Source organism: Scedosporium apiospermum, assembly GCF_000732125.1.
Source record: "Scedosporium apiospermum strain IHEM 14462 chromosome Unknown SEQ_SAPIO_0099, whole genome shotgun sequence".
Classification (NCBI taxonomy): Eukaryota; Fungi; Ascomycota; class Sordariomycetes; order Microascales; family Microascaceae; genus Scedosporium; species Scedosporium apiospermum.
This window is the reverse complement of record NW_015971800.1, coordinates 1,356,326-1,370,841: the sequence shown is the minus strand read 5'-3', so window position 1 is coordinate 1,370,841 and position 14,516 is coordinate 1,356,326. Positions and strand designations below refer to the sequence as shown.

The 14,516-nt window shown below is 53.1% G+C and overlaps 2 protein-coding genes and 4 pseudogenes across 2 annotated transcripts; 3 read left to right on the top strand and 3 right to left on the bottom strand.

The window, feature by feature from the left end:
* Positions 1-94: 94 nt before the first annotated feature.
* SAPIO_CDS5823 lies at positions 95-2,158 on the top strand (annotated as a pseudogene; the record flags this gene model as incomplete).
* Positions 2,159-2,411: 253 nt separating this feature from the next.
* SAPIO_CDS5822 lies at positions 2,412-2,924 on the bottom strand (annotated as a pseudogene; the record flags this gene model as incomplete).
* A 1,995-nt stretch (positions 2,925-4,919) lies between these two features.
* SAPIO_CDS5821 lies at positions 4,920-5,777 on the top strand (annotated as a pseudogene; the record flags this gene model as incomplete).
* A 407-nt stretch (positions 5,778-6,184) lies between these two features.
* Positions 6,185-8,009, bottom strand: SAPIO_CDS5820 (uncharacterized protein; the record flags this gene model as incomplete). Its single annotated transcript, XM_016788070.1, has 4 exons — positions 6,185-6,235; positions 6,320-6,489; positions 6,571-7,479; positions 7,772-8,009. 4 exons carry the CDS (start codon positions 8,007-8,009, stop codon positions 6,185-6,187), a joined length of 1,368 nt encoding a protein of 455 aa, XP_016642386.1.
* A 2,123-nt stretch (positions 8,010-10,132) lies between these two features.
* On the top strand, positions 10,133-12,191 carry SAPIO_CDS5819 (Polyadenylation factor subunit 2; the record flags this gene model as incomplete). Its single annotated transcript, XM_016788069.1, has 3 exons — positions 10,133-10,325; positions 10,378-10,493; positions 10,560-12,191. 3 exons carry the CDS (start codon positions 10,133-10,135, stop codon positions 12,189-12,191), a joined length of 1,941 nt encoding a protein of 646 aa, XP_016642385.1.
* A 524-nt stretch (positions 12,192-12,715) lies between these two features.
* Positions 12,716-13,768, bottom strand: SAPIO_CDS5818 (annotated as a pseudogene; the record flags this gene model as incomplete).
* Positions 13,769-14,516: the final 748 nt, after the last annotated feature.

Below are 14,516 nucleotides of genomic sequence, written 5' to 3'. Positions count from 1 at the left end.
CTCCGACTGATAATGCTCCCAGAGTAAGGCGCATCTGGAGTCGGTTTCTCTGCTCTCTTCTTATCAATATTGTCACGGTCGCCGCCAAGGAAAGATGCCAGTCGATCACCTTCTCAACACCGTCCTCGAGCTCTACCAGAGCGTCCACGATGGACCCAAGACGGACCAGATCGTCGGCACTACCGTCACCCTCTTGACGTCCCTCTCGAACCCTCTGAATCTCGCCGTTCTCACATCGCAACTGCTCACAGCGCCCGCTATCTGGCACCGAGGCGACGGCATCCAGACGAGCTATCGAATCATCTCCATCTACCACACGGCAGCCCTTCGCACGCGACGGGGCGAAAACCAGACTCCGCTTCCCGGGGGAAGAGCGCCGACGAGACTAGACTGCGACGCATGGGCAACCGCTGTTGTCAGAGGCGCCGATGACCGATCGAACCGGTGGCAGCACCTCTTGGTGCTCACCGGAATACTCATGGGCATGGCGGCGCCTGCGGAAGACGCCTCGCACACCTTATCGAGGCGATTGAGAAACACCCTTGAGGAGGCTATCGTCAAGGCAGCCAACTTAGCTCTCGGAAGGCCAATGCAGGATGGACCTGTCGCTGCGGCTTCGATATCTATTGCGCTCGGCTTTGCGCTACCGCTGCTCTCCGAAATTCATCTCTATGCGATAAATTCCGATACGCTTCTTCCAAACGCCATGTGGACCTTGACTGGCGCAGAAGGTTTCCAAGAGGGCGAATTCCTATCCACTATCAATAGCGGTCTCTCGAGGCAGGGCCAGATTATCCACTGGCCCTCGACCTCTGCATCTTTCCAACAGCTACAGCAACTTATGGCGCGACCGGTAGTGACTAGCATGGGTGCGACCGCGAAGCTGATAATGCACGCCATGCAACACGCAAGAGATTCTGCAGTCGTTTTGCAAGCTCAGGATGCCCTGCTAGACTTCTCCCGCTTAATTCTCGAGAGGTGGCAGCCTTGCCAGCTTTCCGCGATTGAGGTGAAGACCGAGGGCCACCACCTTAGCGACGAGACCATACAAGTGACTTGGCCCGCGCTTTGGGACCTGCTGAAGAAAATACTATTCTCTGTTACCGCGGCGCTGCAACCGCTGATGGCGAGATCTCTTCTCGACCCGAGGCTGCGACACGACCAGACAGCTCCGTCGGTGGCCACGAAGACTCTACATACACTTAGGAACCTGTACTTTATCTCTTCGAGAGACGGCGCTGGAGCATTTCAAGCTTACACCTTCACCAACCTTACAGCTATTGATATTCTCTCGCGATATCCACCCGCGACAATCGCACTGCTCGGAGAAATACGACCTGACGCTTCTGGTGTCATCCCTGCTCATGCCGTTCACAAGACCCTGGACCTGTTTTATCTTGGATTAGCGGAGCATCTTCCCCTGGGCATTCCCGCAGATGCCTGCGAGCTTCTAATAGTCCAGCCCGCAATGGCGTATCTCTCTCAAGTCCCCACTTCTTTCCTAACGAGAGAACTTTTCGAATCCGCCCACAGCGCGATCCTCTCCGTCCTCTGCTGCCCGCAGAACAGCTCCCTGGCAACAAACCTCGTCCCGTTCTACGTCGACCGACTCTTCACCTCCTTCCCCGCGCACATCTCCCCTCGCCAGTTCCGCGTCGCCTTCAAGACCGTCATCCAGATCGTCTCCCCTCCCTTCCCCGTCTCGGCCACGAACCCCGAGCTCGCCGAGGTGCTCTTGGAGATGCTGCGCTTCCGGGCCCTCAATGCCTCCGGCGCACCTCTACCGCCGGCCGTTGATGCCAAGCCCGAGTCGGGTCCGTTGTCAGAACAGACGACGCTAATCCTCGCGCTTGTGGATGCTCTTCCGTTCCTCCCTCTGCCGCTTGTCGACGACTGGCTTACCTTGACTGCTGAAGCCGTGGCGCAGGTCGCTGATCCCGAGCTCAGGTTGCCCGTGAGGAATAGGTTCTGGGAGGTGTTGGAGAGCGGGGAGTTAGACGTGGGCAGGTCATCTTTGGCCGTGTCGTGGTGGTACGCGCGGGGCGGAAGGGATCTAGTGCTGAAAACCGGGCCTCCTGCCGGTCAGCAGTATGTCATGAGCGGCGCGCTGGGGGCAGATGAAAAGCAGGGCGAGGGGACAGACCAAGCTAGGCTTTAGATGAAAGAAGGTTACTGCGGCGGCGTTATAAAACTTAAGAGTGAGTTCCTGGTTGTAAGATGAAAGATGCATGTTGTATAAACGATATACTAGACTACAATATATGCTATTCAGCAAACGGTCTCCGACCGCACAGCGGTGTCTATGGGGCTAAACTGATATGCCAGCAAACAAACGCCCGAAGTCCCCCAGCCCTATTGATAACGCCGCCCGTTCTATTCCTACCATCGTCCATTCATGAAACCATCCATCCTTAAGCACCCAAGAGTCGCACCTCAACAGTCCCGTCAAGAATCCTCACGGACCCGCTTACGGGACAATCCAACTCAATACAGCTCCGATTACTACACCCCTGGATCAACCCCATCAACATACCAGCAACCTCCCTCCTCGGGACCCCGACAACTTCCGATTCCCCTTCCTCCTCGGTCCCCTGCGTCTCCACCCCGTCTCCACCACCAGCGCTACCCAGATACTCAATCTCGACGAAACTCAGTAGCTCTTCTCCTTGTTCCGTGGTCCAAGTGTACTCGGATACACGAGCTGGTTCGCCTCCGACCTGCACGGTGAAGTTGCCGCCCGTGGGACCGCCGGCTTCGTTGGCTTCCTCTTGGAGGGCTTGGATACATTTGGAGGCGCCGAGGCGGGAGGCTGGGTGGGTTGGGGAGATGTTGCAGGTGTAGAGGGCGGATTTGGGGACGACTGAGGCTGTTGCTGAGGTGGAGAGGAGGAGGAAGAGAGGTGCGAGGTGCGATGAGAGGTGCATTTTTGTTTTGGTTCCGAGTTGAGGTTTTGGTGGTTTGATGGTTTGACTTGTTTCCTTTGTTGGTTTTGATGAGCGTCAGCTAGGAACTATGTATGCGGGAGAGTAATATTGGTGATTTTATCAGCTGTGAAGTCAAGTCTAGCATGGATTGATTTGATTATACACAAGCACGAGGAAAGCAAAACCGAAATATATATATACGGAAGCCACGAGACAGGCACTTCCCTTCTCCTTTTATACAGATCGAATCACCATCTCACATGTCGTACCCTCCGTCAGCGACCAACCTCCCAACAGGCCAACCCGTGTCCTGCATCATTCGGTCATGACCGGGTTACAGGTTACGAAGTAAAGCCACGGCCAGACGCTGGATAGCCAACGGACCAGTAGACGGCAAGAGATGCCCTCCGCCATTCCAGGGACCCTGCGCTCTCGGCGATTTACCTGCAGGCTGCTACCTTCTCGTGGAACGCCGCATGTGCCGCGCCACGGATTCTCGGGCTGTAATAGGGCGGCTCTGTCCGGATGACGCGACGCTTTCGAGAACCTGGCTATAATAAGAACTCGTCCGGAATGCCCCCACTAGCATGGCCTCAATTTTGGCGGGCAGAGTATATTGCAAGGCACCCGCCCTTACCTGATGTCCAGCATCGATGGGATGACATCTCGGCGGTATGATTTCTGGTCGTCACGACGAGGATCGTAGAGTAAATAGTGTGGAAAATATGCAAAAATAAATCCGAAAAAATCACCTCCAAAGACAGGCGGGCCAGATTGATGTACTGATAGGATGTATGCGATCAACCATCCATAACCACGGGCTGTCTTTCTCCTGCGCTCTTAGGAAGCCTTCAGGCAGATTCAGCTCTTTCTCGTGAAAAAGATGATTGCCAGCCTCCGACTCTACGTAATGGGTCGACGATTTCTTCGAGGACAGGATCAACCCTGCGCAGGGACAATATCTGTAGCATTGGTGCGCTGGTAGAGTCGTGTTTTAACTTACTTGAGACAAGGCTGTGCTGGCGACGTATTCAGACCCTCGCTCGTGGATTTAGAGGGTAACCCCACTGTGGTTGGCCATTGAAAGCCCAATGACGCGCTTCAACTCACTGCACCGTTGCATCGCTACCTGCTCAGTGCTGGCTTAACTTGGTGTTGCACAACGACTTTCATTTTTTTTCTTTTTTTGCCTCGGGGTTAAAAATAGAATAACGCTTAACTCCCGCGCCGTCTCGTGCCCTTGCCTTGTTCCGACGTGCTGCAACTCAAACTCAACCTCCCACCCTGCCGCATCGAATCCATCAAGTTAACTCGTTTGCAGGCAGTGAGCTCGGCGACGCGAAGCGATTTAGTTGCCGTTGATCCGTCTCCGAGAGAAACTACCTGCATTATCCGCTCGAGCTGAAAGGCCCTAGAGTCCTGGGAGTGACTCCGTACCTCCCGGGGCATCGCAAATAACAACGTCCCTTAGCCAGAACAATCGAAAGCAAACAATCACATTATTGCATTTGATCTCACTCTCCCTGCGTCACCATCCCCGCCCTAGGATCAAAGAAGTTAAGTTCATTGCTATGGACCAGGGGTGAATAAGGAGCTTAAGGCGAAAAGGGACCTAACCGAAGGAATTTCTCCTATCACTACTTGATCATTCCCTTCAATTAGTCTATATACTAGCTGCATGCTGTCCTGCTTCAGCAAGTAGATTGTGCCTCTACATTCTTTAGCCTTTTGGAGGCACAGGAAGGCAAACCATGGAACATCCCCGTGTTTGGAGCCCGCAGTGGAGGTAAGACCTTTGCTTTCTTGAAATCTAGCCAGTCCCCGAGCTCGTTCCTCGAGGCGCATCCACATATTTCCTCCCTTCCAGCCTGGTTCTTGAGGAGTCCTGTGTGTCTCGCCCTCATCTTCTTCTCCTTCATACACCACCATTTCGCCCCCACTCAACTATCGATTCTCTTCTAGAGCATCGCCAGTTCACAGACTACCGTTGCCACTATGATTCCTCGTGCCCGAGGTCGCAGAGGCCTAGTTTGGCTGGATGACCCTGCCGAGCTCCTCCCCCTCTTTCCGGACGAACCAGAAGCTGACAGTCCCACCTCATCAAGCTCCGGTGCCACCTTTGAACCCCCACGGCCGGACAGGCAGTACTACCGTGGCGGCCCCAAGTCTCTCTCCGGCATAGCCCTACGCGCCTTCTGCCTTGGCGGCGCCCTATCCGCCTCCGTCATTGCCGGCATCGCCATACTATTTTTCACTGAGAGTCCCCTTTGGCGCCTGCCCTTCTTCTTCGGTGCCCTCTCCACATTCCACTTCCTCGAGTTTTGGGCGACGGCAGCTTACAACACCCCGTCCGCCGAAATATCCTCCTTCCTCCTAACCGCCAACTGGCCCGCCTACTTCATCGCCCACGTTAGCGCCTCCATCGAATGCCTCGTCACCAACCTCCTCTTCCCCAACCAAACCTGGGCACCCTTCAACTTGGGTCGACTCTTCGTCGTCCTTGGTCTCGTCCTCGTCACCGTGGGCCAAGTCGTCCGCTCGGCCGCCATGATTCAATGCGGAGAGAGCTTCAACCACATCGTCCAGCATAGCAAGAAGGCATCGCACTCCCTCATCACCACCGGCGTGTATTCTATCTTCCGCCATCCTTCCTACTTTGGTTTCTTTTGGTGGGCTGTGGGGACCCAGCTCGTTCTGGGGAATGTCATTTGTTTCTTGGCGTACTCTGTTGTTATGTGGAAGTTCTTTGCTGGGAGGATTCCGAATGAGGAAGCATCTCTTGGCAGGTTCTTTGGAGAGGAGTATGAGACGTATCGGCAGAGGACGAGAGTTTGGATTCCTTTTATTGCGTGAGGGAAGGTCGGAAGCTTGGGTGGGGAGGGGACATTGGGTTCTCGTTTGTGTGCTTCGATGGTAATACGAGTCTGTATCCAGAAGTGACAGGCCAGGATAAGCCATTAAGTTTTGATGTGGTGAAGGAGACATCACTATGTATATTTACGGGTACTAAGCGAGGTCGCATGATCGAGTAGAGTGGAAAAATGCATCCGAATCAGAACACTAGGATTATGATACGAAATAATTCAGTGTTCCTGTTAATATTGGCGACTTGATAAAAGAGAAAAACGTTTCCAAACGATAGACGACACAAAAAGGTGAAGGTGGCAGTGAGCTAAACAGAAAAAAGTCCATCCCCATCTAGATCTTTCTCTCCGAGTAAATCATTAAAGTGTCGGAATTTTCAAAATTCCCAAAGAAATCTATGACGAACTAGCTGGAATCGCCTGTCTGCTTACAGATCCATACTTCGCCTATAGAAACGCACTCGTATCAGAAAATTGCACGAGTCCGACACGTCTAAAGGGGGACGAGGGAACAAGGAAACTCAAACTCACCTGCCAGGCATAGAAGTACATAAGCGCCGCAAATGGCTGACCAAAGATAGTAAAAGAGACCCAGAAAATCGAGTTACCGATCAATTTGCTCGTTGCTGTCTTGGACTTGCCGAGGGGAGTGGTGAGAGCGATGAGTGGCAGTTGAAGGAACATTCCCAAGAAAGCGACGCCTGAAAAGGTGTGTCTCTGGTTTAGCATCAAATACAAAGAAAAAGCCTAGATACTAAAAAGAAAGAGCAGAAATCACTTACCAATGATGTTATGTGTCGGAATACCCACGAGTATCTCGTGGAAGACGGCAGAGAGGAAAAACACCATCATACTGGCCATCTTCGGCGACCAGCCCCTGCTCATCAGAGGGGAGTAAACATGTCTCCTAAAGTACTTATACACGGGCTTATTCCATGTTCGCCAGTACGCGCCAAGATTCTCGCTGTTCCACCAGTCATCATAAAACGACCTATCGCCAAACCTGGTGATCTCGGCAAGGGCGTTGAGCGTCGACTGGAAGAATGCAAAGAAGCCGGCAAGCCAGATGACGAGCGAGATAGTGGAGAGCTTGAGCAGACGCTCGAGAATGGCGGTGTACTCGAGGGTCTTGATCTTGATGAGGGAGTTGAGCAAGAGCGGAGTCGCGTATTGGGCGCTCGTGAACCAGATGAAGACGCCGAGACCGAATGCCTCACCCACGCGTTTGGCGACGAAGACCCAGCGGATCTTGTCGGTACGAGGATACACGGGCTGATAGACGAGGGTTGGGGCCCACCAGAAGTACACGAGATTGCTCATGGTGATGTTTGTGGGATATGGGCATTGGGCGTAGAGGTCGGGGATGGCAGCGAGACCGCCAGTCGCTGGGTGAAGGTACGCATGGCGTAGATCTCGGTTAGTGAGAGCGTACGAGTACGTCTTCAGCAGCACGATGATGGCGTGAAGCTCGGTGATGGTTCCGATGAGCGGATGGTGAATGTGGTAGTACACGGCGTAAGATGTGTAGGCGAGGATCGAGACGACATTGATAGAGTGGAGCCAGGCGATGACAATCCATGTCCTTCGGAACTTAGCGGCTTCTTCGGGCGATGGACCATCTTTATGGCTTTTGCCTTGTCTCCGCAGACCAACGGCTTGACTTGCGGCGACTAACTCGATGAGATAGGCGACTAGGAGGTGACAGGGGATTAAGAAATAGAGACCCAGCCCTAGCAAGACATCCCATTGCCTGAAATCATGGCAGCGGACGCATATTAATACTCCATACTGCAGATACCGTTAGCGGCCTCAGTGAACTCAGGATATCAATATATGAAGGAAAGAGGAACCTTTTCAATGTTTTCAATCATGAGACGTAGGTTGCCAACAACTACACCATTCATCGTCAGCCGTGGTTCAATTATGAGAGAATAAGTAATGAGAACCGAACGGCTACCCTGAATGAGAAGGGCCATAACATACCAAGAGAGATGACCATAAGATTGCGGAACCCCAGGAAGCTAGGCGTCGCTTGGGAGTCATGGCTGAGGCAAGAGGGTTGTGAAGTCTTGTGAACTGCGGCAACATGGCGATAGGCTTTCCCTGACTCCTTTTCAAGAGTCTTCAGGTCCCACGCCGAGGATTCCTTTTTGACTATTTTGCGACGGATCGTAGAGTCATTGGGCGCGAGATGCGCATCAGAGGAGGTTGTGGACGCCATTTCGAGAAAGGCCGTCGTCAGCACCTGTTGGACGTGCACGATGTTGGCCTTGCCGAACTATGTCTCCTCAGCGCGTGAATCAGATGATAAGATGAGAGATTGAGATGAGGCGATCGAAAATAAATCGAGCCCAGCAACCACGATGAATCTAATAGTTGAAATGAGAGGAGATTCGTCTCAATTGAGCCGACATTGGAGACGGAAACGATTTTTCTTTTTCTCCTTTTTCCTGATATTTTTTTTTCGGTCAACCCGGGCGCTCCGTCAAAATGAACCCCACTATCAAGGACGAGTGCTGCAAACAGTGTGTGGTGTAACCTGGTTTGCGGTGGTCGAAGCTCTTTCGGGCGTCTCAAGGAACGTGAGCGTGAGTGTGATTTAGGTAGCAATCCCAGAAAAACCCCTAGAATGAGCGAGCGGATGATGTCTAGGTCTGGCGAGAGATGAGATCCAGTATTAATAGACCGAGGTTCCAGTCCGTTCTAAAGTGGCGACAATCAGCGGAGGGGGAAGTGTGGCTCGGCAGCAAAAATGCGAAAGCAGTGTTTCCAAGTTCAGTTCGTGCTGCAGCTGCTACCACCTCCGAATGCGGGCCGGGAATGAGGCTGCACGAAATAACCAAAAAGGGAAGATGATAACCGAAGGTTGGAAAAGAGAGGAGGGATCAAGTGGTTGCCCGCCGAATGGGAAAGCGTAGCGTAAATACTGAGGTAGTGTAGAGGGTCACTGGCTCTTTGGACAAGGACAATAACAAGACCGATTGAGTTAAACAGGAAGACGAGACTTGTCTACCTTGACCCCCAACTGTCTTGAAAGGTAGCCCAACTATGTACGCCGATCTTGACACTACTCGTGCCTAGTCGGTCTGGCGTTTGGGAAGTGTCCAGGAGAAGAGAGACTTAAATGCCATTAGAGTTCAGACAAGTTGGCGTTTTCTGGCCAGTCATCCCAGAGCTGCTGTGGGTTATGACGAGATGACCAGGCCCAGGGGTTTGAGGATCTGGTCGTCTTGAGATCTGCCTAATGCAACTCCATCTCGGACTGTATATGAAAATACTACGGAAGGAGGGAGAAAAGCGTGTACTTTTCGTATTTAACAGTCAAGAGCTACGAAGAGACGGACGCGACAGCGTGCGAAATTCCGTTCCTTATACCTTGGGGGCTTGGGCTGAGGAATGTTGAGCTAAAGGAAGCTAACTTCCTGTCGTGTGTGAAATAGAGCTTCAACAAGAACCCAACAGCTTGCAAGACAGATCTTACCAGGGGGTACCTTAATCCCCTGGGTCTGAGCTCCAACTGCGCCCGAGTCTCAAATCTAACATCATCTCATTGCCCATGGCAATGGTATATGGCAGCGCGCCTCTTGCCAGGCCGTTTTGTTTCTGTCTTTGCTCAGTGGAAAACGAGAGGAATACGCTAGCATCCTCGCTAATTGATCAAACACGTCCTTCATGTTAATGCGGGTATGCAACTAGCTCGGGTAGGTTCCAAGACCTATTCGTCAATTGACGCTCACGAAGCTACTGGCTGCTATCATGGACGAGAGTAATATCACATGTCAGGATGCTGTGATTTCCAGAACAGCACAGACAGAATACGAAGTACTTCAATATGTATCAAGACAGAATTGGATTAGCGCCTTTGGGCTGCAGAGGTACTTAGGTACATCGCTATCCAGAAATCCACAGGGACGATAACTGTCATGGAACCGTCTCTATCACGTGACTAGTGTACCAAGTACCCAGTGCAATTTGGCATGCAGATGGGGCCTTCTCAGAGAGTCGCGATCCAGGTTTGACGACGCGAGGAATCTAGAGAGCTTCAACATTTGATGCAGGGCCCCAACTCATCGACGCAACATCGACTCCCGACAAGCAATTACCAAACCGCGGAATCTCTCAATTAGCCTGGCAACCACACTCACCTTGTCTCATTCCAGGACCTTGGAACCTAGGGATCCAAAGCCAAAGGATGAGTTTCATCCAACAACCACTGGAACTCTGCCTTTGAGATTCTCCCTTTGCTTAGAGGAGGAAATCTTATCCATCTCACATTCTCTAAGCTAAGGTGATAAGTATCCCTTATAATCGTTCATATTCAGTCTCAGGATTGCCTCTACCACCATGGCTTATGATGCACGCGGCGATCATGGCCATGGCGGCGGTGGTGGTGGTGGTGGTGGCCACGAAGGCAGCTTCATGAGGGCCAGAGGTCGTCGTATGTTTCCTGTTTCCCACATCCACTTCTGCTTCCCTTTACCACAGTATTTCATTCCTCGATCGCTCATCATAGCCATCGTCGTCGTCATCATCAAATGTTTATCCATTGATCCCTCGTCATGCCGGTTCACTAAACATGGAGAACACAGGCCCTGTCACTGATTACGGCTCAACGCTCAGCCACTGGGTCCAAAATCGGGCTCTGAAGCCAAATGGCTCGTATTTCGGGGAGCGCGAGAGGCCTAGCCCAAGCTACATTGTTGATGTATGTTCCATCCTGCCCTCTTGCTATCGACGCATCATGCGCCAGCTCACTAACCGAATTCATCAGCTCGAACCACCCGCCGCGAGACCCGCTAGAGCGGCTGCCTCAATTCCAGCGAAGCACCTTCACACCTCGTTGAACAAAGTCAAACATCCCGTCAATGTTGTCCGATGGACACCCGAGGGCAGAAGGCTCCTCACGGCCTCGAGCAGCGGCGAGTTCACCTTGTGGAATGGTACGGGTTTCAACTTTGAGACCATCATGCAAGCTCATGACTCTGCTATCCGCGCTCTCTGCTACTCCCACAACGATGACTGGCTTGTGTCTGGAGACCACGACGGTATCGTCAAATACTGGCAGCCCAACTTTAATAACCTTGAAAGCATCACCGCCCATAGCGATCCCGTCCGTGATATCGCCTTCAGTCCCGCCGACAACAAATTTGTAACGGCCAGCGATGATTCTACTCTGAAGATTTTCGACTTTGCCGGCGGTGTCGAGGAGAGTGTGCTCAAGAGCCACGGTTGGGACGTCAAGAGCTGTGATTGGCACCCGACGAAGGGCCTCCTCGTCTCTGGATCGAAGGACCATCTCGTGAAGCTTTGGGACCCCAGAAATGCCCGCTGCTTGACAACCCTCCACGGCCACAAGAATACCATTACGAAGACATTATTCGAGCGCATTCGAGGCTTCTGTCTTGCCACATCGGCAAGGGACCAGACCGCTCGCGTGTTTGATCTGAGAATGATGCGAGACATCTGCCTCCTAAAGGGACACGAGAAGGATATTTCCACCCTGACCTGGCACCCAATCCATCCCAACTTCCTGAGCACTGGCGGCCACGATGGCTCGCTTTTCCACTACCTTCTTGACGAACCCAATCCGCCCCCTGGGCACCCCATGACAGTGGCCCCTTATGACAGCGCCGATCCCGAGTCTTGCCCTGCGCAGACTATCTATCCCGCCCACAAAGTGTCATATGCTCACGATTTCGCCATCTGGTCCTTGGATTGGCATCCCTTGGGTCATATTCTTGCCTCTGGATCCAACGACCGTCTCACCCGCTTCTGGTCCCGTCCCAGACCCGGAGACACCGATTTCTTTCAAGATAAATACCACATTGGAGAAGCCGCTGCTGTCGCGCAAGGAACATGGGATCGTCGTGGCGGTCGCCAACAGCGCCAAGAGGAGGAGGAGCGCGAGATCGAAGATGAGATGGAGGGCCTTGTCGACCAGAAGATGCCCATCAAGCAGCAAGCTCCTTCGTTCCCTGGCATTCCCGGCCTTCCTCTCCACGGCTCCACGCCATCGACTTCTATGCCCATCCCACCCCCTATGATACCCGGCGTTGTTCCGCCTCCTCCCATCCCCCTTCCCGGACTCGGTGGAGCACCCCCTCCTCCCCTGCCAGCCGGTCTCGCTGGCCTTGATCCCAGCAATCCAGCTGATATCTCTAAGATCGCTGAGATTATGCAGAAGGCGGGTGTACAGCTTCCACCTCCCCCCCTTCCGGGCCTTTTGCCCCCTGGCATGCTCCCTCCTCCCGGTTTCCCTATTCCTCCTCCACCTCCGCCGCCCAGTTCGACGCCTATGGACCTAGACGCCAACGACGCGAATCGGAGGAGGGCTCCCTTGCCTAGTCAGGAGGAGAGCCTACGTATGGAGCAGGTTCGCGGAAACTATACGAGGGCGCGATAAATTATGAGGACCTCGACGAAAAGGAGAAGTTACCTCCGGTTTTTTTTAACGGTTATACTGGAACGTTGGGATCTCGCCTTTTTGGTCGAGATTGCTCCCAAAATGGGATTTGTTTTTGGCGTGTGGCGTTGATATGACATCCCCAGGCATGGGAGCAGCAAAACGACCAGGTAGTTCAGTGAGGGGGAACCTAGTTTCGGACTACTTCGTATATGGAACGTCTTTATCCTCCTTTGCTCAACGCCGTCTTGTATAATAATGTGAGGCCTAACCGCAAAATGGGCTGCGGGAAACGTGTTGATCGATCAATATATGATGTAAACAAGAGGAAATGAAATGGCCAAATAATTGCCTGGGTAGATACAACCCCAACCTGTACAATATGCTACAATGCAAGATCTCCGGTGCTACACGCTAATGCTACAAGCCTGCTACTATCTACTCGGGACGTCGCTCAAGCAAATAGAAGCGAAACGCCTTCCAAAACGATGGTGTCAGCCAACCTTCCCTGGCAACCCTCTATTTTACTTCCTCGGAGGAGGCAGAGCCTTCCTATTCTTATCCGCAAACTCCCTGACAATAATGGAGCAATCGCCCTCGGCACAAAGCCTCCTCCTCCTCTGCACGGGTAACTTCGCAGCAAACTCTAGACCGCTCGCACGTTCAATAGCCTCCAGAGGGACCTCGAAATCAACAAGGGGTTTCTCGTTAGGGATCGGCGCGTTCGGCATGACAAACGCCCCAATGGCAACGTTGCCATTGGTCTTGCCATCCTCGGCTAAGATGACCTTGTAGAAGTGTGTAGGCACGGCGACATTGGCGGGGTTCCCGATGACCTCGTACTTGACGTACCACTTTCCATCGGTGGGATCCTTGCGAGGTAGGTAAAGAGGACCTGTGACGATGCGCACGGAGGGATACCGATTCGTAAGCCTCCTGCAGAAGTCCTCAAAATGCGCCCAGTAATCCCTATTGAAGCCCTCACCGACCTGGGGACACATGTTGCTAAGGTAGAAAGTCTCATCCATGGCCTTCTGGTCCCACCGCGCGTCGGCGGCGGGGACCTGATGGCCGCGATCGTAGCCACTACGGAAGTAGTCCTTCAGCAAAGCGCGGAACTTGGCGGGAATTGAGTCATCCTCGATGAAGGTGCTGTTCTTGCGGTCGCCGTCACGGATGGCGAGAGAGGCGGGCGTGATGTGTTCGACGACCCAGTGCGGGTTACGCGTGCGTCGGTCGTAGGCGGAGATGAAGGCCGCTCGCGTAGCGATGTCGGAGACGGGGCCTGGGAAGCCGTATTCGAAGAGGCCGGCTGGGTTGACGGGGGAGGGGGCGGTGACGGCGGTGGTGGAGGAGCCGGCGGAAGAAGGGGGGGAGAAGATCTGGCTCGCTGGGATGACGACGGGGGGTTGAGACGGGGTGATGGTCGTGGTGGTGGTGCTTGAGGATGATGTCGATGGGTTTATGCTTGTGTAGGCCTTGCTGTCAGAGCGGAACGCGTGGAGGGCTGCTGCTGTCACGGCAGCGCCACCGCCGGCTCCGAGGGCGACGAGAGCTATACTGGTAGCCTTGGACATTTTCGTTTTCGTACTCTTTGAGTCGGTGGTTGAGAATGCGAGGAATTGAGGTACCCTGAAGCACACAAGGAGAGGTCGTGGGCGTACAAACGGGAGTCGCGACGGGTGAAAAATAGAATTTTTAGTGGGTCCTATGTCTGGCCCTTCAAATCGGGGTTGGCTCTGGAGCAAAGCTTTGGAAGAAATACAAGGGTCTCCACATTCCAGGCGGGCTAGTTACACTGTGCTACAGTTGTCTGGCGGGTTCTTTCCGCGAGTGCGGGTGAGGTGTAAGCTATGATCAGTGTGAGCCAGGGAGCATACTACTACTTTGTAATTAGCTGGCTGGCATTGGTGCATCCAAAAAGGGGAAAAAAAATTGGGAACAGTGGAAGTGGATTAACCAGAGTTTATCTGATGCTGTCGTCAGCCCTGCCGAGAAGACAAAGCCACGAGTCCGCATAGCTTCCTCCAGCCCAGCTCTTTCTTAGCGTTTATGCAATTGCAAGAGGATCGAGTCCTTTATCTTTACTCTAAGGACATGGATGGATGTTGAGGTCCCCTTTCTTCCCATGACATGTGTTTCATTGTTTTCGCAACTCAAAACCCGGTTCCACTTGCAGTTTGCTGATCTTCACGCAGCAGGTGACGACACTAGTGCGACTTTGTAGTGGGGCAACGAGCACCTTGATGGCTTCGGGGATGACAAAAAACGAAGCAAGTACTACTCACGTACTTCATCCAGCAGGCAGCGACTTTGGATAACTCT